Source organism: Semicossyphus pulcher, unplaced genomic scaffold (genome assembly GCF_022749685.1).
Source record: "Semicossyphus pulcher isolate SPU_LCO1_2020_fin unplaced genomic scaffold, fSemPul1.0.p SCAF_25, whole genome shotgun sequence".
In the NCBI taxonomy this organism is placed as follows: Eukaryota; Metazoa; Chordata; class Actinopteri; order Labriformes; family Labridae; genus Semicossyphus; species Semicossyphus pulcher.
Genome location: NW_027211699.1, coordinates 1,406,990 through 1,428,582, shown reverse-complemented (window position 1 = coordinate 1,428,582; position 21,593 = coordinate 1,406,990). Strand labels below are relative to the sequence as shown.

At 42.0% G+C, this 21,593-nt stretch overlaps 1 protein-coding gene across 2 annotated transcripts in view; it reads left to right on the top strand.

Annotated features, from left to right (window-relative positions):
* The window catches only part of asic2 (acid-sensing (proton-gated) ion channel 2), a 402,563-nt gene extending 381,240 nt beyond the window's left edge, over positions 1–21,323 (top strand). For both annotated transcript variants that reach the window (XM_069675842.1, XM_069675841.1), the window contains exons 4-10: positions 6,067–6,217; positions 6,466–6,522; positions 14,138–14,291; positions 14,697–14,788; positions 17,328–17,407; positions 18,002–18,070; positions 19,366–21,323. In XM_069675842.1, coding sequence (XP_069531943.1) covers positions 6,067–6,217; positions 6,466–6,522; positions 14,138–14,291; positions 14,697–14,788; positions 17,328–17,407; positions 18,002–18,070; positions 19,366–19,467 — 705 coding nt within the window. In that variant the 3' untranslated portion in view covers positions 19,468–21,323. The remainder of the gene's footprint in view (positions 1–6,066; positions 6,218–6,465; positions 6,523–14,137; positions 14,292–14,696; positions 14,789–17,327; positions 17,408–18,001; positions 18,071–19,365) is intronic.
* The last annotated feature ends 270 nt before the right edge of the window (positions 21,324–21,593 follow it).

The following is a 21,593-nucleotide window of genomic DNA, read 5'->3' as shown; positions in this document are numbered from 1 at the left end:
AATCCACATGTTCGCTTATCACACCAACTAATAGATAACTCGCTGTAACAGACATGACGGGATTACGTGCACACGAGTGTGTGTCCTAAATCCCCCGTGGACCCCGGATTGGCTCCTCTGGTCTCCTGACTTAAAAAATGATAACGTCCCCGTCTGTCAGTGTCTCTGACCTTGCTGCTAAAGAGATGCTCCACTCGCACTCAGCCGCACTCCATCACACTGCAGCTTTGTTCCCTCACACAAGGCCGATGTTAAAGCCTGCAGGTTTTTACAAGGTATTTCATGTAAATAGCCTTCCTCCGTCCTCACAGGGCTTCTACCTCACATGATTTTTCTTTCTCCTGTTGGCTGAAGTTGAGCAGTCTCCCTCGTGAAGGTGTCTCTTCTCTGCCACTGTCTGCAAGTTGCAACACCTCTCAGTCGTGTCAGTTATACCAAGGTTAATAGTTCAGTCTTTCTTTCTCAATGTTTTTGTCTCAGTTTCAGTAGTGTTCTCTCTCCGGCAGCCTCTTTCCCTTTCCCTCCAAGTTAAGCTTTAAAATAAAAAAGTACAGTCTGTCTCAACAGTGCAAGGCGAGCCAGCAGATTTCTTTCAAGATAAAGTCTTTGCACTCGTATTTTTAAAATGGGCTGCATCTACAGCATATCAATGATTCTGTTTGCCTCTGGCAACCGCCTGCAGTCAGTGATCCTTTGCATGCATTTAATCGAGCAATAACGTGCTTTTTGGCCACTAGGGGGCTGCAGAAATGGATATTTACATTTTTAAAATTTAAAGGGGCATCTTGTTACTCATCCAGCAGAAATAACATTTTCAAGCGGTGTTTGTGGCCACTTGACAAACTTGATTGGAATATTCCTCCAAAATCTGGCCCTTTAACCTCTAATTGCTTAACTCTTTTCATCAGCAGGTTTCTGACTTTGTGTGTCTGTTATTTGCTGCTGATGAGCGGGTTTTTAAGTGTCTCTTCTCTGAAAACAGTTGCCGACTTCAGCAACAAAGATGAGAGCTGTTAGAGTGAACCAATAGTTGGGGGCGCCGGTTTAGCTCAGTTGGTTGAGCAGGCGCCCCGTGTACAGAGGCTCAAGCCCTCGACGCACCAATCGCAGGCTGCCGATCATTTGGTGCACGCCATCCCCCACTCTCTCCTCCCCATACTTCCTGTTTATCTTCAGCTATCCTATCTAATAATGGCAAAAGCTAAAAAAACAAAACAGAATAGTTGCTGACTTAAAACCAAAAAGCTAAAGTTGCTATAAAGCTTCATAGAGATTATGGGAACTATTAAGTAATTTTTTTGGTTTGTCACAAACCACTTTTACATCCAACTAATTATCCATTGATGATATAAAAGTATTCATTATATCTACATAAAGCAGTCAGGTTACAGATTTTCTGCTGTAAACCATCAGGGTAGGCAAGTAGAGAAACGTCCACAGCAAGATTGTTCAACAAGAAACCTGATTTCTTGGCAGTGTAAATGTTTCATAAGGTTTCGAATCAACTTTTAAAGACCGGCTCCTGTCATGTTTTAAGACATGTAAAATGCTCTTGCTCTGTTTTTTCTGCAAAATACGTTTATTTAAATCCTTCGAGGCATCTCCTCCTTCTCCCTCATTAATAATTCCTGAATCTGCAAACAAAACACGTCTCTGCCATCGTTTAGTGGCAACTTGTTGAAACTTAGCTAGCTTGAAATGTAGTAGTTAGTAGTGGTAACGTTAACGTTAGTAGTCAGTGGGGAGTTTGTAAAAATTATGAAGACGGTTACAGCTGGCTCGTGCACCAAAGTGGTTGCTATAGGTTACACATAATGACCGTCCACTAACGGGATTGGCTCCTTACATTTGTGACGTCTCAAACCTGCCAGTCTGAAAACGTGTTGTTCTGCCTGTCCTTGGTACACTGCAGTTTAAAAGCAGACAGGCCCAGCCATGGAGATGACTGCTGATGTTGTCCCTGATATGTCTTATAGCACATGAACAACACCACATGGAGATGTTTACAAGGTTAAACACTTGATGTTCACTCTTTGATGGGAAAGAGACACTTGTTGTGACAGCACAGCAGGAGGACAAGGGAAAGAATATTTCACATAGCAATGCATCCTCGTGTTTATCATGATTGCATCAGAAGCTCAACTTAAACTGAAACAAGCTCAAAGAAACCTTCAAGTCAAAATACAAACGAGTCCACAACTAAAAATAGACAATGAATTTCTTCTATGAACAAACTGTTAAAGCTTTGTAATCTGCAGTGACTAGCTGCATAGTCCATCTAAACACATCCCTGGTAACTCTGGGTAATGTGCTTCCTTAAGAGGCTGGCTCTAATCACACATGCTAAGAAAGAAGTTCAGTATAAAGTTAACTTTTCGTCAGCAAAATTAATCTCATTTCATTTGAAAGCTGCTGTCTCTCCATCAGCTCAGTGTGACGCTGCGATGCGGTGAGTCACCTCAGCGGTAGGCAGGAAGGAGAGGAGGAGATCTATCCAGAGGTGGTTAGGCCTCCTGGGTAATGAGCCTCCAGGGTGTCTGTCTCTGCGCATCTGTTGGCCCATCTCTGTGACTGGCAGAGTGAAGACAGGCCTTCCCGTGCCCGCCCGCTGTGCAAACACTGCCCCGCTCCACACGACCGCACGGTGGGAAACGCAGCAAATTTAGCTGCAGCTAATTAATGCAGCGCTACACTTTGTTTGAGGGAAAAAGCCTCCCGCTGCGAGATGTTCCCACATGTCTTTCTTCTTCTGTACAAAGCCGGAGTGCACTTTCAAATATGTCCAAAAGCAATCACTGTAATCATGATTGGGCAGAGTATCTGGGGCAGGCGCTCGTCTATGATCTGTGTGTTTAAAAAAACAAATTATTTGTAGATCATTATAATGGATACCAATCAGCCTGCCTTTGAAAATGAGTTTGACAAAGAGTATAAAAAAGCTCATTTTGGCTAATACGGGGTCTAGATTAGAGCCGCTCAGATAAGTGAGCTAAAGACACAGAGCACACAGAGCTCAATAAGGGCCGCGCACGGAGACAGGCAATTTGAAACTTGAGCTCTCCTGACAGAAATTGCACTGCTGTGAGCGTCTGTCTGAAGCTAAAAGGTCGAGGTGGCCCCTTGCTCGAGAAAGTCATTCTTTCCACAGGATAAAGAAAAGTCTCTTTTATGCTACTATTCCTTTTTCTGCCTCCTGCTTCAAGCTCAGGCTCTTTGCACTTCCATCACGTTTTCTGCTGTCAAAGAATAAGACAAAATGTGGACAGGAGGCTCTAGTGGGAATGATGTAGTGGCTCTTTAGCTCGCCCAACAAGCGCTAGTGCATTGACCTTATTAGAACCCATCCAGTTCTCAAACACAACTTTTTTTCTTAACAATGTCTCCTGCTGGACAAATTGTAAAGCCTAATTAAAGCGGAGCCCGGGTCTGACAGGGGAATGGTACATTGATTAATCGCACACTGAGAGGGGGCACAGGCCTCAGTCCTTATTAGATAGACCATAATTAGGTCAGCAGGTCTCAACACAGAGCAAAGTGATATTGAGCACCTTGGATTATGTGATTACAGAGAAATAATCAGATCTGGAATCAGCCTCGGCTGACTCTGATTAGGCCCGAGGCGAAGATTAGCTGAGGTTTGAAGGTGATTTTAAAGGTTAAGGATTGCTGAGAAGCACCTCTCTTAAGTCCCTTAACTAAATTAATAGCGCCTGCATGTCGGCACTCATTATTTGTGCTTGCTGCTGGCATCGGGGAGGTCATGTTTAATTGTCACATGGGACATTATAGGCATGACAGAAAAGATCTGCAGCCAAAGACTGTACTGGATGTAGCCAATGGTTTGTTCATCCCCCCTTTTGAAGCCTACAGTTTGAAATTTTAGCCGCCGCCATATTGGTTTTTATTGGAGCCAGAAGTGACCAAATTTGGACGACAGGGTGCAAACTGTTACATCTTTATCAGGCTGACAGGCCTGCATGTCCTGCCTTATCATCGAATGGTACCATCATTTACAAAGTGAGCATCATGCTGTATCGAAGAAGACTTGGAACCGTTGATTGGGACCAAAAATTCACTGGGTAAATCTTTAATAAGGGAATAAATCAAGTAAGAAGTAGGGTCATTTTCTCATCTTGTTTTATAAGATTGGTCCTCTTTCTCAACCAGTAGAGTTGCCCCCTGCTGGCCGTTAGAAAGCAGGTTTAAGGCCCTTCCATTTCCAATTGGTTGGGTCCACTTCTTGCACACAATCTGAGCCTAAAACGCCTCAATTTTCAGCATACTGGATTGCTGTTTGGGTTTGAGTTTCTTGTCCTAAGTGGGGGTGAAGTGAGTGTTTCCACAGACTCCCTGGAAGCAGAGATTCCGCATTGCCTGAAATTCTGTCAGCGCTAACAAGCAAACAGTGGCCACATTTCACCTGGCAGGATGTTGTGTTTCGCCTCATCCCAAAGAGTTGCTCTTCTGGCAAAAGAAGCAGCCTTGTGATGACAATGAGGGGACCATGGGAACAGAGGGGTGGTGGGTGATGGAAACCGAGAGCGCGGCCAGAGCCTGCCGCCTGTGTAGTGGAGCAGATGGGGCTCCACGCTGCTCGTCCTGGTGCCCCTCGTCCCCCCGTCTGCCGTCCCAGTCCTCCGAGCCGCAGGAGCAGGAGGAGAACATTTGGATTTTTCTTTTTGTGCTCCTGTCGCCGATGGTGACGTGGGATTTCTCTGACAGAGTCTGGCTATCTGTTGAATTGTTTTCGCACCGCCTGGTTTGATGGGAGGCTCTTCTGTGTGCTGGCTGGGTTTCAAGGAATGTGGAACGCGTTTTGGAGAGATGCTGTCAGGATTTGTCAGCATTTTGGACTTAATACAGGGACTTTCTGAAAGTCTAAAGAAGTTTTGATAGCTCAAAAATTTTTTATTTTTGCTCGCTGTCATAGACTGTAAGTAGTGGATGTATGGTTAGGGGTTAATGTCTGGACATTTCCCCATTGGCTTCCAGCATTCTTTCTAATGGGCAGCAGGGAGCGACTCCGCTGGTTGCAGGGACAATGAGCCTTATTCTCACTTAATATTTTTCCTCTGTGAACAATTTCCTGTGAGTTAATGGTCTGACCAGATAGTTAGAAGTCTGCCTTAATACAGCTTTATGTTATTTAAAAAAAAAATGATAGTCCCATTTACAGTAAAATCGACAAAGGACATGCGGTAGGGCGTGGCTTTGTGTGATTGACAAATTCTTACCGTGGCAGCCTTTCAATCAGGATAGAGACGTAACAGTATGTATCAACCCTGTTGTCCAAATATGGTCACTTCTGGTTCCAAAAAACCAAGATGGCGATGGCCAAAATGTCGACTCAAGGCCTCAAAAGGGGGGCTTTCGAACCAATGGGTGACGTCTGGATGTCTACGTACACTTCTTTTATTCAGACATTAGCTGTGTCCTTCGAAGGCCGTATTTGTAGGCCAGATTGCAGCACAGAAGCACGTCGAAGGCTGTCCCAATTCGAAGGCTCCTTCAGATGTGGCAGACAATTCTAACAAGATGATGGACTCTTACGCAGCCGAGGAATACACTTTAAATGTAAAAGTTTTTGGTTTCATCTCACTCGAATAGCAAGCGATACACATGTTAAAAAAAACAGAAGGAGCCTTGAAACAAATTATCTTCAAAATAAAAGGTTAAGTTACGTGACGTTAGTTATGATAGCTAGTTAGCCCGCTAGCGTTTGGTGACGCAAGGCTAAGGGCAGGAACAGCTGGAGTCACAAACAGTAAATCCTCAGTAGACCAGACCGTCTCATTTCAGTTTGGCTTTAGCAGTCTACACAGGCTATGAGTGGCGCATCCTCTGTAGACCGCCTCCTTTGAAGGCTGCAGCCCCTGAATTGAGACGCAGCTTATGTTTGCTGCACAGCGTGTACCAAGCGGAAAGGTTATAACCTTAAAAAAGGCATTAAACTGGATTCTTTGGCTCTTCGAAGGTCTGAAATTTTCTTCGTTTCCCACTGGAGACACCCTGCTGTGTGAGTTTGACATCTCCAAACTAACCCCGCACCTCCTCTCTCACCTGTAGCTGACCTACCTGCCTCCTCCGTGGGGAGAGTGCGAGTCGAAGGCTCTGGAGTCGGGCTTCTTCCAGGTCTACAGCGTCACCGCCTGCAGGATCGACTGTGAGACACGCTACATCGTGGAGAACTGCAACTGCAGGATGGTGCACATGCCCGGTAAGCACCACGGCTGCTCTGGCTTCAGCAGAATGAAAAGATCAAGGCCTCATATTGATATGAGAGGTCAATACTGCATAAGGTGTGAGCTCTTTGAAAAGCTGTGGGATTATGAGCCTGGCAGGGAAAAGCTGCTGCGACTAATATATTCTTTCTTAATTCAGCTGTTTACACTTTTTTGTGAATCTTCGGAGAACTTAATGTTTTAACAACTTTTGACTGATGTGTTTCTTTTAACCTGTTCCCAGGTGATGCCTCTTACTGCACACCTGAGCAGTACAAAGACTGTGCTGAGCCTGCCCTTGGTAAGTCTGCACACACACGCACACACACACACAGTATATTTTCTGGTTTATGTATCCTTATTCGCCTCGGCAAGGATTAGGATTAATTTCTTCATGTTGATGCAGAGCTTTAATGCAAAACACCAGAGGAAATATTAAGCTTCAGGTGGTGTATTATCATGAAAGCACAGGTGATTACCTCTGTCATACAGCACATCCTCTTGTCTGTCATTGGATCTCATTAAAACAGGAAGTATTCCTTCGATTCCACCGCAGCACTTTAAGAATATTCGTATCACTACTTAACTTTTTGATTGATCAAGAGAGCAGGATTCATCTCAATATTTCCCCCCGGTGTGTGAAGGACTCATCGAGTGTGTCAAAGCGTCAGAGCAGACAGGGACCGCAGTGTTAAGAGTTCAATTTACCGGATGGCTGCTCAGGGTGATAATGGGTCACATTCAGGTGAATAATACAGCCAGGTGAGAGTCTGTAGGCAGACTTCGTCCATTCCTCAAAATTCAAGATTAGATAGAAGATAGAATGTTGATGTAATTAAAATTGATATGAAAGTTGGCTCTTCGATCAGATTTTCTTTGTTTTGACTTTGTGTGAAACTGCCCTCACGTCTCAGGGTGATATTTTTAGACAAAGCGGCACACTCGAGAGAATCTCATGAAAGTCAGATGAGACGCCTTTTTTTGTGATTTTAATCTAAATCATATTTCTTGGAAAGTTCCAGACTAAAGCTTCAGGGACCCTGAGGGGCATTTGTTCCCTCCTTTTCTCTTTGATTTGCATCTTAAAGGGCTAGTGTGTAAGATGTGGGGATCTAATGACGGAAATGAAGTACAATTTTCATTCAGTGCGGCACGGTGGTTCAGTGCACTGTTAGCTCTGTCGCCTCACAGCAAGAAGGTTCCTGGTTCGATTCCCAGGCCGTTCTGTGTGGAGTTTGCATGTTCTCATTGTGCACACCGTCCAAAGACATGCTGGGTAGGTTAGTTGGTGAATGTGAGCGTGAAAGGTTGTCTGTCTCCTTTCCCATCGAAATTTAGCGCGTTGACGCTGGTTTATCAGACCCAGGAAGATCCGCTTATAGATGCTGATTGTCTCTTTTCCCATTGCCAGTGAAGTATACTGCTTTCGGTCTCTTTTCTGCTGCGTCACAAACGCGCCAGAGACGGGGTTAGTAAACAGTGAAGGTGTTACGGTGGTTAGGTCTTTATTGTGTCTATTACTCATTCAGTCTGTGTTTCAAACTCGGCGTCTGAATGCCGATTGTAACCTTTCCCACTTAGCAAAAAAGTCAGGTGTTAGCGGTTGTTAGCGGGTTTTTTGACCAGTGGGAAAGCAGCTTATGTGTCATTCCTGTTATTGCGATTAGTCCAGGGTGGTCCCCGCCTCTCACCCAATGACAGCTGGGATCGGCTCCACCCCCCCACCCCTCTATCTACAGAGGGAGAAGGTCCTCTTCCAATTTGCACCGCCATGTTTCTAAAGTAGCCCATAATGGACCGATGGTTTTAAGGGTTGTCTCAGATTGGCCGAAAGGTAAATGAAAGTCTAGAAATCAGAAAGAAAAAATCACATCAGAACAAATCTACTGTTTCCTACACTCTGTTTGTTAAAGGGACACCAGGAAGGCTTGTGCCTATCAGAGGCGCCACCACCGATCTCATCTCCAAACACACTACATCTACAAAAACAAACCCCCTTTATGGCACTCTTAACCGCTTTGGACTCATACCAAAGGTTCTACCCCTGAACAGGTTTTGATGTGAGCAGTCCCTGAGGTTATGCTGATAGCTAATACTTAACTGATGTGCTCCTCCTTAGAAACTACACATCACGTTGGGACTGCAAGAGCTTGGTCAGCTTGTGTATTCTCCATGGCGGTCTTACAGCTGGCTGAAAACATTAAAGGAGTTGAAGAAAGACTCTCCTTCTCAGTAACAAAAAAACGACGCAGCCATTACACTGCAGGAATTCTGTGAAACACAATTAATTGAACATAAACACAGCGATTGCACAGCGGTAGTCTCCTTTTCAGAGATGAAACAAAGCAAACTAATGTTACCTGGAGTGACCTCCAGCTCTGTTGTCTACCACCGCTCTGTATCACAAAGAACAGAGCACATTGTGAGGGTTATAATGAAAGGATAATACAGTCTGATCATTTGTTATACATCCATTTAGTGTTCGTATGCTGAGATCATCAAACGTGACACAATACATCACAGCTCCTGTTAACCTCTCGCACTGAATTAACTTCAGCTTTCCACTCGTGTGTGATTATCTTTTGTTCAGTTAATCAATCCACCTTTATTTATACTCAAGAGATCATTGAGAGCAACCCTCATTAACAATGATATACGGTCAATTACAAAAGCAATTAAAAGACAGCTATAAAAGGGTTTTACGAACAAGAATACAGATGATAAAAGGCCTTAAAAATAACAGAATGTAAGAATTTTCACACAAAGTGAGATAATGAAGAGGTAATCTAGTCGAGCTCATAGGACTTGTTTTTACAATCCCTTAAAATAATCAGCTCTTCGGCACTATAATAAAACTGCTTAAGGACAAGTAACCTAAAGTATTTGTTACATTCAGTTAGTTAGAATGGGAAAAAATACAAATAGAAGTTGGGAGACTTTAAATCAAATTCTAAAAATGTCCAAAAAGTAAAAGTGCTGTGACATCAAGAAGATCTTTCTGACCTAACTCGAGGAACGTGTGGCAGTAACCAGATACATGAGCGTGTCTGATAAAGCCCATCTGAGAGATGATTAACTTCTATGATGGTAATAGTCCAATTAGAGCTTTATAAATATAAGGATGCTGGTGAATATCACGTCTCGCCTGGAGAGAAGACCACCCAGCCTTCTCAAATAACATACAATGATGTCTTCCACAGGCATCACTGGTGATAAATCTTACCACAGAGTGATAGATGGAGTCAAGACGTCTGAGCGATGAGGAGGGTGCGAGCCTGTAGATTTACGCCCCCATAGTCCAAGACTGACATAAAAACTGCATCAGACCTTTTTCCAACAAAACATTGGAAAGATGATTTTATGTCTGTACAAATAGCATTTTTTTTGCCTGAGACAATCCACATGATTATTTATATGAAATTTGAATGTGAGTTTTTCATCAGTCTATAAGCCTAGATATTTATATTCTGTGACTTAATCAGGAGTCCATTCCCAGGAACTATCTTTACATCATTTTGGTTTATTTCTGTAGCTCTGGAAAATAGCATTAGTTTGGTTGAGTGGGCATTAAGAACTAGTCTTAGATCATTTAGTATACCTTAGATTGTTATAAGAATGCCATAAAGTCTCTAAGATGTAAAGAATCAGCAACTCAGTATAGTACTGTGTCATCTGCATACGCAAATAGTGAATAAACCCGGGCCTAAGATTGAACCTTGTTGAACACCTTTTGTTACTGGTAGAAATTTGGAATAATAGCTCCCTGATTTAACAGATTGTTGTCTCTGTGGTAGGTTACTTTTGAACCAATGACATGCATTATTATTACATACAATACTACAAAAGAAAAGAAAGTTTCATGAAAGTTTTTTACTGGTCCATTCAAAACATTAAAAAAATGTGCCTTTCAAACAAAATAATTTCCATACACTCCTTTGTCTTAAGATGAAAGAGATCTTACAGAGCACCTAAAACCCAATTGAACCAAAACAGTCCGTTTGGCTGCATTGACCAATGTTATACCGGCCCTTTAAGGGTTATACCCGTCTGTTAACTTCTTGCATAGAAATAAGTTATCAGACTTGATATTATTTAATAAAACCACCTTTAGCCATGCTGATGATTATATAAAATATATTTTAATAAATTAAAGACCAAAGTGAGTGAATGAATAATATATAAACAATAACATGATTCAAAAGCATACTAAGTAATGTATGACCTCATCTACCTCAGCTGTTGTCCAGTGGGAGTTAGAGCAACATCAGAACACTTTTTATCCTCCCACACCCGTCTCTCTCTGCTCAGCCCCCGCCTCGAGGACACATTTATTTCTGGAAAGCCAGAAAGGTACAAAAAGGAAAAGCAAAAAAAAAACATAGCCAAGGGCAACAAAACTTTCAGGCAATCAGCGACAAGGCTGCGGGCTCCAGCTGCATAAGAGCACACTGTGTAACTCGGCTATGTGTCATTAACATGCACTGAAAAACACACACTACACTGTATGAGGCAGCGGGAGTGTTGGCTGTAATTGGCTTTATTTTTGGAACAGTAAGGCTTACACAATCCCATCACATGCACACGCACAGACCTCAGCCCGGATCATTGAATCCAAATGAATCCTCATTTTCAACTCGCTCTATCCACCGGAGAAGATTTCACACGGCAGAGTTTGATTGACTTTTTCTGTCTCTTTAACTGTGTCATTCATGTTCTGGAGACGACGCTGGAAATATACACTGATATGAGGCAGCTGTATATGTTGGCTGTTAATGAACATGCTTATCTGGCTGTTTGCTGGCTTATAATTACACACCAGACTGAAAATAATTAAGTCGGATTTCCGTTAAAGCTGCGAAACAGAAGATTTAATCTGCCAAAACTCTGTCTTTAATACGTGGTTAAAGTTGTCCCACTGCCTAAAATATGTATTTTTAGACTTTTTATCAGTTGGTAATAACAGCTCTAACATTTAGAAAAGTACAAAAGTTATCAGAAAAAAAGTGCATTATGCTAATTTGGTCTTTCAGATTTAAATGTGTGAGAGAAAAAATATGAGGGCCTCAGAGACGGAAATCAATCATTTGAATGCATGAGGCCTTGCTCCCGTGTATCCAATAAAGTCTCATTTGAATAAAAATAAGAGACCACTGAGAAGCCATATTGAATTTTCCCCGGCAATTACGTGACTGTGTGGCCTCGCCGGCTATTAGTGCACTGTGGGGGATATCTGCCTCGTGCTCTGTGATCTGCGGGCCTGCCACCGAGCTGCCTTAGAGAAATAAGCCTAATACAGATAACTTCCTCTTCAGAGAATAAGCAGTGAGGTTTTTTTTTTTTATCCAAAGACTTTCAGAGAAGTTTGCGGTAGTGGGAGAAAAAAAAAGGAGCTCGGGAATCTCAGGCGAAATAAAAAGAGATCTGTTAAAACTTTGGAAATCCAGCGTTCAGCTTAAGAGAGCGATTTGTGAGGAGTGCAAGCAGTGCCTGAGAAGATTTTGACGGAGCTATATTTGAAAAGCTCATGTCGCTTAACATTACCATCACTGCGAGAGAGTTGGTGTTATGTAGGAAGCTGTGGGCCTAACACGAAATCATCCAGAGCATGTTACTTTTTTTTACTTCTCTGAGTCAAACTGCCAAAGCTGAGCGGTGAACAGAGGCCGACACTTGTGCACCAGGACTTTGTCTCTGTCAGGGTAAAGGCTGTTTCCCGGCTCCTGCCTCAGGCCCTGTTTGTGTTCGGAGCTTTACATGCTCTCCCTCTGCGACTTTGACAATCACAATGACTTATGCTGCTGTTAGGACGCAGAGGACAGAGTGTGCAGTTGTGTGCCTGTGTTTATAGGTACAGAATGTTTGATGAAGGATGCATGTTTCTGTGGCTCTCAGGAGACATACAAGTGAAAGTCACGGCAGCTTCAGGCCTGTAGTGTCTCTTAAATTCAATAAGCTTTAATGTTCATCAGCAGTGACAAAGCATTAAGCACAGCTGGCACTAACACACTACAAAGATGTGGCTAATTACAAGTGATAAGCTGTGATGTGTGTCTGAACCATTGCCACAAATTAAATTTCTGATAAGTAAGGTTGATGTTTATCTTGTTTATATGCAAATAAAAGAAAGAAAATACATCACAAACATGTATTTAAAATTAATAAACTCTTTAACCTTCTTAATGATTATAAGCCCTCATTGATATTTCTATCAGGCCTGCAAATAGAATTAATGTTGATAATTTTGTCAGTAATTTGAAAGGTCATGTATTCACAAAATCCTGTAGAGACCAAAAAAAAAAAAATTCTTATCATCCTTTTTTTTTTAAGTCTTTTTTTTTTACCTGTTCTTAACTCATAAACACACGGGTGAAAACATCTAGAATCAAACTTAGAAAAGTGGATCACCAGATTTTTTTTTTTTCAGTTTCCTCTCTGGGCTTCTTCCATAGAATGTCAGAAAAGGTGACAACAACTTGGTGCACTGACCCAGATCCTATGGATGTCTGTGTTTGTTTTGTCCACTAACACCACATATTTAATTTCCATCTAAAGGAAACAGACAGAATAAGCATTTTTTTTATATTTCAGATGCTGGAAACAAATTAAATTTAGCATTTCTGCTGAAAAAATATATTTCGTGTAAAAAAAAAAAAGTTTTATTATCATAATTGGTTAAAACCACAGACTGTATAAAAAGATGGATGACATGACAGCCCCCTGAAAGTGAAGCCAAAACCTCTCTAGCGCCTCCTGCTGACTGGCTGCTGTATAGGTCATAAAGCCCGCCTTCTCCATGTTAACAGATGGGACATGAGTCAAACTATAAAATCAAAATACACGTCAAATACATTTTTCTCAGACATGGTTTCTGTCATTATAGTTAGTTCTTATCATGCTGATTTACGTCCAAGTGTTCATTTTTCTGACAAGTTTATTTTTAATTAGTTATTTGATCCTTTAAAAATGAGGATTGACAGCTTTGTTGACAAATGCGGCTCCTGTGGCTGATCTGTTCCAGATTAGCAGAGTAGAGGAGGAAAGGCGTAACTAAAACAATCACTACAGACAGTGAAGTTTCTATATCTGTGAACGTCTGCTTCAGACCAACACAAGAAGCTGTTCTGCTGTTAAATACGCCGGCGTGTGTTTTGGTTAGCGGAAGTGGCTACGGCAGCTCCACCCACCGATCTCTACTGCGCAGCTCTGGCTCCAAATGTGCAAGATGGCAGCGCCCACCTCAGGGGGGATTTTGGCTTCTTTTGTACAATGAGAGTAGATGGAGACGCGTTGCCCAGCTTTATATACAGTCATTGGTTAAAACACACTAATTTATAGTTTTTGTTGACTAAAATATGTTTAGAAGCTTGCAGTGACCCCGACCTTAAGTTGACCTAAAGTATTATCTTTGTGTGACACACATCTGCTGGTTTTCTCATAAGGTGTCTTTCCTTTGACTTCACACTCAGGGGGGGAAACTGGAGTGGTTTTATAATGTCGTAGTGCTATCCTTTAGTTGTTTAATATTGGGACTATTTGCTTTGAGTGGATGACTCTCATCTTGGACTTTTTATTGCATTTTATTATAACCTGGTCTGGCCAGAAGTTCTCCAAACACAGAGGAAGACCTTGGTTTGCCAGTTGAATCTGACTCCACATCGTCAGCAGAGTTTTTATTACATCATCACAAACTTTACCCAGAAAAGCGCCTGAATATTCAGGAATCTATTCATGGATTCTCCAAATTGGGATATTTCCTGCCTTCAAACTGGGTTTCTTTGTATTTCTGGCGCCATATAAGGAAAAATCTCACTTTGAATTTCCCCTTGTTCATTATCTTCAAACCATCCTCCCACATTTCATTTTATCCCCCTGATTTACCCCCTCCCCGCCCTCTCCATCACCCCTCCCGCGTGAAGCTAAACTGTCGGCCGTGGAGAGCAGCAGCTGCATGTGCAGGACACCGTGCAACATGACCCGCTACAACAAGGAGCTGTCCATGGTCAAGATCCCGAGCAAGACCTCGGCCCGCTACCTGCAGAAGAAGTTCAACAAGTCAGAGAAATACATCACGTAAGTACCCAGAGCTTCTTTTGTGGTGTGTTTTCCAGCATACATTTACACCTTCACCAATCTACAATTTAAAGTCTACAGTGGAAAGCTGAGCAGCCCCGAGGGGACACACAGTAAAACAAGAGAAACTCAGCACAGAGATGATCAAGGTCCAATCATTACATTACAGTAACGAGCTCGCCTCTCTGCTGCCCACTTTGTTTCCTACAGCCCTTTAAATGAAGCTTTTAAAGAACCACATCTGGCTGTGTGTTCTCCTCCCACACAGCGGTTTGTTTTCCCAGGATGCTCAGCTCTGTGTGAAATGATGGACAGCTCTTGATTGCGCTGCTTGTCAAGTGCTCTGTGATTGATGTGGGATTCATTAAGCCAACTGTGTTCTTTTTTGTTTTGTTTTGTTTACAGAGACAACATCTTGGTGCTGGATGTTTTCTTCGAGGCTTTGAACTACGAGACCATCGAGCAGAAGAAAGCGTACGAGGTGGCGGGGCTGCTGGGTAGGTTTTACTCCTTGGTAATCGCTCTTATCCAAATGCTGGATCCAGTCTTTTTTAGCCACGCTACTCATGAAATTATGTTTTTGTTTATGGAAAATGGCCCACTCTGATATCATTCAAACATGGCTGATTGGATGGTGGGCATAAGATAGAAATTGCCCAAATTAAGCACTCTGCTATCACGGTTACTTGGAACATTGTGTGAAGTAAAGAAGAATTAATACACAATGAGGTGCATTATTCAGGCCTGACTCAAAGGCAAGTGCAAAAACAGTAGAGATGAGTGGAAGCTTGAATGACTCCTGTGAATATTTTATATCATTTTACTATTACGTATTGCACAATATCATCTATATTTAATGCATAATAACATCTATATTTAATGCAGCACTTCTAAACCAAAGTGTACAGATTAAATAAAAACACAAAGGCTTCTGGGACTTTTATTGCTCCAGTATGACGCTAAACTATTAATATGGGCGAGGTGTTGTTGTGCTTTGGCCCAAAGCTGCTCTCACTTTTACAAGCCACCAGACCGAGTTGAAGCCCTAAAATTCAAAATCTTTCTTGGTACAGTTAGAAAGAAAGTCTAAAACTTTGTAACGCTTCATCAGCTTAAAACTAAAAAAGTCCCAGGGTCGATTTTTTTGTACACACTGTAAAACAAGTTGTTTGAACTAAAAAAAGTTAGTGTCCAGGTTGCCTTAAAATTTTCAGCTGACTTAACTTGAGAAGATAAGCTCAGATAAATTTGTATCACCTCAAAAAAAAGAAACTTTCCAAGTTAAATTAACTTGTTATCCTTTAGTTTACTCAACTTGTAACTACAATTTAGTTGTTTTGTCATCACAGTCTTTCAGTTGAGTCATTTTCATAAGTTGGAAAACTTAAATTTAATTGAGAAGACTTAACCACAAAATATTAAGTTATCACAACATTTAAACTAACTGCTAGTTAAACTGACAATGAATTATAAGTTACTATGACTAATTGTTTTTACAGTGCAGCTTTGGTAACAAGGTGTTGCATTAGCTTCACATCTAATAGTTATTATTGGACAAAATAAATCAACTATACAAATATTGCTCATTTTGGGGTCTCTACTTTTGGCATTACAAGCAGGAGTGTGTCCAGGAGTTGGTGTGGGGTGGCATGCACCTACCCCTACCTTCCTGAAATCTGATTGGCCACCCCAAGTGCCACAACATAATCCTAAACTATGACTTGCTATGTGGCCATCAGAGGCGGGAGTTAAGCTTAAATCAACTGCAGTAGCTTCATGGTATTTCAGTGTCATCTTGTTTTTGAGTCCTTACAAGATTAATTTGGGCCACTTAAGCCACTCAGTAGTCTTTATTTTTAAAGTCGAGGTGAAATGAAAAATGTCATTTTAATCCTTTTAGATCACATCCCCGGTAATATTGTGCATCTATTTGACAATATAGGCCAAAAAAAATACAGAAAATCAATTTCTTCTTATTCTTATATCAAAATCTGATCATTTTTTCTTCCGGTAAAACTAAATTTCACGCGGGCTTACGTAAGTTAGCACCAAACAATTTAAACCAATCAATCTGCAGTATTTAGCCACAGAGCACCAAGAACGCTCAGTCAGTTAGCTAGCTACTGTGCTGTGGAGAACGTCTGTCTACGCCCACTTCTCAACGATCAAATCAAATCCCTCTAATGATATGTCCCGCCTGCACGTCCTGTTTCACTCGGAAATACGTCACGATACGGAAACTAGATACTCTCGAAAGGCTGTTTCATCCCGACTTTAACTTAAAATTCTTATACACAAGAATACAACAACTTTGAGATAACTTAATGTAAGTAGTTCATGTGATTTATAGAGGCAGAAAAAGTAAGTATGTGTGCTTTCTGGACATTTTTGTGTGCACACACATACCTCATGCCACCCCTACATTAGGTCAGTGCCCAGGTTGGGCCAGCCCAGTCTGGAGACGCCCCTGTATACCAGTTGGGTTGAAAAACTTAAAGCTACTGTGAGGAACTTTTTAACAAAAAATCGCATCCTGCTTTCTTTTAACAGTCATATGTATCATTTACTTTTTTTACTTAATTTTTGCCCTGGAAAATGTAATCAAAGGCAGCGTGCAGTTCATCGCTTAGTGCGACACCTACCCTCAACCAGCAGTTTCAAGCATTAAAAATAACTATATAGAAATAATCAATCTTGATGCTGATGGTCTGGTTTGCTTTTGTAGGTCATATTGAGTAATCAGAATTAATTTCAGTCCGTTTCATAACCAGCGAAAAAACTTCTCACAGGAGCTTTAAAGTGGCTTGTTGCCTTGCGCTAAGGCTACTTACCAGAGGCTAACTAGGAAGCAATGTCCAAATAGTAACTACCTGTAAGTTTAACCAAAATCATGTTTGAGATGTGCTGTAATACAACTTTAACAGACTCCTTCCAGCCAATCAGAATAATGCCCTTGGCTTTGGCATAAAGTTCTACACAACTGAATTTATTTTCTTATTGACTGTCTGACTCCGTGTATTTGTGTGACCTCTACAGGTGACATCGGCGGTCAGATGGGCCTGTTCATCGGAGCCAGCATCCTCACCATCCTGGAGCTGTTTGACTATGCTTACGAGGTCATTCTCAATTTGCTGTTTTCACACTTTTACCCCCGTAGAGATATCTAATTACACCCACACATCACTCCTCTAAAGGCTCCCGTTGTTTCTGTCGGTGCAAATAAACTTTAATAGCTTTTGTTTTGTTCCACTGAAGAGCTGGAGCAGTGACCATGAAAACCGACAACAGAAACAATGTCGCTGATACAAAAAGCAGATAAGAGCTAGGTTTACTTCAGAGCTGGCTGAGATAAAAGAGTGTGCAAGGGTACTTTTCCATTACCTTTTACTCCGCTGTGTGCACCTCTGTAGGGCTTCTCATGCTGCTTTCTGCTGCACAGGGCTCTGACAAGCACATAATAGTCCTCACCTCCCCTAGAGTTTTCGAAGTACATAGGAAAAGCAGTTTTTTTTTTCATTTTAGTGGCCATAATGGAGTAATGGGGATAGGAACCCCTCTTGTCGCTGACATAAGCAGTAATTTGTTGCCCCATTTGCCACCTAATTACGTTCACTCTGAAGTTGAATGTTCCTGTACTTTCAGTACAAGCAGAGCTCATGGCGATCTTTTATTACAGACTGTATGATGTCTTTTTTTTCTTTGATATGCAGGTGGTAAAGGACAGACTACTGGATTTACTGAGCAGAGAGGACGAGGAGGAGAGTCATGGAGAGGACGTGGTAAGAGCTGCACTATCTCTACCCCTCCACACGAGCACCCAACAAATCTCAGACTGTGCGCAGACTGACAGCAGCATGCCAATTTGGCAGGAAAAGCTCTGCTCTTTGAGGGCGCTCTCAAAGAATCCGAGTAGCAAAAGAAAATCTGCTGGGAGCGACTAATCCCCCCTTAACAAGCACGTGCACGCACATCAAATCTTAGTTAAATCAGTAATCACAAAAGCTACAGTAGAAGGAGAGGGCTGCGGAGAGGTGCAGCTGCAAACTCTATTTGCATGACAGAGTAGTCAGGTTTAGAAGTGTCAGGTTATCATGATCACCTGAAAGAATATTACTTGACATTTATAGTCAGATTGTAGCAAAGCAGCAGTGTCGAAGCTGCTTTTTGGTGCATATTTTAAGTGTTTAAACGTAGCCTTACTCTGACACTCGTTCTTCATCTTCAGGGCCAAAATGAACTTCACTTAAATTGAATCAATGAGATGAGTGGATTCTTTTGCACAAAGGTTTTACATTGAGCTTAACTTAAGCTAACTTTGACCAAAACTTTAATTCGTTGACTGAGTGCAAATATTAGCACCGATTAGAACTGACCTTTGGGGTAACAGAGAGGCAGAGCGTCTAAAAAGAGTGTTAATATAAAGAATATATTTATATAAAGTAGCCCTTTCACAACATCTAGTTTTATACAACGTTGTGGTGTCCAGAAGTCGGTGGTAAAAAACACTCAGAGTTGAGCTAGCATGTTGCCAGCTAGTTAGCGTGCTAGCAATCTTGGAATCCATCGCCTGTTGTCAAATAACAAAATAGCTTCTGGGAACAACGGCCATTTTTTTAAAGATAAGATCAAATAAGAGACAAATAAAAGGTTAAATCATCCTGACACGATAGTCCATGAGTTCTGGATTGTATTACAGCTGTTGGTTTCCGCCTGTTTCGCTCTCCACACAGACTAATTTCTTGCTAACTGCCAATGCTTTGCTAGTTGATGCTAGCTGACAATACTACTTGGACTACAAAGGGAAAAAAGAACTCTTCCGACAATAAATATCTTGTCCCATATATAAAATGTGTTAATAGAGATTAGCATGCTAGTGGCTAGCTCTTCAGCTAAAGTGGGAAGACATTCAACTCCACAAGTAGCCACAAGAAACCTTTATCTCACAAGGATTTTGTGCTTGTTTTTTGCTTTGCTTGGTTGTCAAAGCACTTTGTAAACTCTTGTTTTTAAATGTGCTATATAAATATTATTATAAGGATGCCACTTCACAAACTCTTTCAATCTTTTTTCCCAGAGTTCCTGTGACCCGGTGGCAAACCACTCGGAGACCATCAGCCACACTGTGACAGTCCCCCTGCAGACAACATTGGGCACCCTGGAGGAGATTGCCTGCTGAGGCCCTCCCCTGTTCCCATCAGAGCCACACGCGTCCAGATTCGTCCTCCACTGGGTGGCGCTACATCCTCTGTTCAGGCCTCCTGCAGGACCTTAACAGAGGAGGGGAGGAGACAAGGACAAGAACAGGGGCTGGTCTAAGGACAGCGCTGCGCTCTGTCACACCGCCCTGTTCGAGGCACTAATGGGGATTAAAGAGCTGTCGGCCGGACTTATCGGCCCTCTCAGTCACCCTGCACTGTACTGTAGTGGGAGGGTGGCCTCCGCTGTGCCAGACCTGCAGTGAGGTCTGCCTCGCACACACAGAACCAGAGACTGGGTGGGGCTCGTCCCTGTGCAGAATATCAATGTAACAAACACACTCATATTTCGGTCACTGCCAAATGAACTGTACAAAATAGCTTATGAACTGTCCAAACTGCATGCGTCGATCTATCTTGCTCTCTTTGCTGATGCATACGCTGGACTGCAGTGTTGCTTTACTGTACATGTGTGCCATTTGTCTGTCTATCTGCAGGACAGGACTGTGACACCAGGTGAGATGTTGAACTTTCGAATGTACAGATTGAACGTATGGTTGTTTAAAATCATAGTTCAGATGTTCCCAAACCTTTGAAAAACTCTTCTAATGAGGGATTTATCATTTCTTAGTTACATATCCTGGAGGGGAAGGGGTTGGCGACGTATGAGCATTACTGTGGGAGAGAAAAACACCTGAACATTTCACTTTGTTAACTGAAAACTGAGCCAAATCTGAACATTTTGCAGCCCCTCTTTTTGCATATTCTTTTTTCACCTGTCAGTTTCAGTTGAATCAGTTTCCTCAAAGGCATGTTCGCTGCGTGATTCCCCTGGGTGCCAAGCCGTTCTCCAGAGACGTCTTTAAAGAGATTTCATACTCTTACTGTAAATAAATGACTGGCTTCTGGATGCTGCGGCACAGCTAAGTGAGGTAGAATCTCAATTTATTTGCCTGCCAGACAGTAAGCCGTGTACAAAACGCTGCAGCAAATGAATATGCCCCTGGTGTTGTTAAACCATCGCTTCATTAAGAGAATGTCAGGGTGATATTTCAGACCGCCACTTCATCAAGGATGGAATCATTTTGTCCTGCAACAAAGAAAGTCCCCCGTCTTCACAATTTACATAATTTCCATGATCAGAAAAGTGATTACAAAAGCACCCACAGAGTTTGCTTGAGGTTACAGGGTCTGCCGTGTTATGGTGTAAATATCTGTGTTTTTTTTTCCTCATAAAAACGGGTACCACGCAGACATGCCGGAGGGAGAGCTTATTTAAAAGATCTTTGGTAAAACTGATGGTTGTCCCATTTTGGTGGAAGTAGCATTTTGGGGTAGTTGAATGTCATGCTAAAAATGAAGGACACACGTTGCTACAGTATGAGCACCAGGCATCCTCTCAGATACAGAACTTTCAGTGTCTTCAGAAACAACAGTTACATATATATGACAAGTATATATATGGCTTGACACCAAAAGCTTGTGTGAGACCATAATCATCCTAGCATGGTCTCTGTCATCATGGTAATGTACATCACAGGTAGGAATGAGTTCAAGTGTTTCGTACGACTGTTTGAATTATGATTTCCCATCTGTGGCTCAACCTGCTGTCTCTGTGTACGATCTCATGCTGTGGCTTCAGACCAACATGACCCTCAGCCGAGCTGCGGGGGTTCGAGACGAACCCGTCTCGCTCCCCTCTGCGGCAGCGACACTGGCTGTGTTTAAACTTTGGCTTCAGTTGTTACCGCAGGACAGCGTTTTCTCATTTTGTGATGCAGCATACAGTGTGTGTTTTTAATGTGAAACAATTAAATTAAAAAGTTGTTTTGCAGTGGTGGTGTCCTGTTGTAAAACGACTACTTGTACTGTACCTTTAAGACTAGAGGGCAATACAAACTGCTTTATGAAAAACACAACAAAAAGTGCAATATATCTCAATTACAAGTCCACATCTAGCAGCTCTGTGAGGCTGTACTTTAGATAAATACAAATCTCATGATGCTAACCATTAGCTTTAGGAGTAGACATAGCTACTATGACATCACTGACTCGTTTGGGGACTGCAGTTTAAAAGCCTCAAGTTTGGTGTCATGGCTTTTTAGAG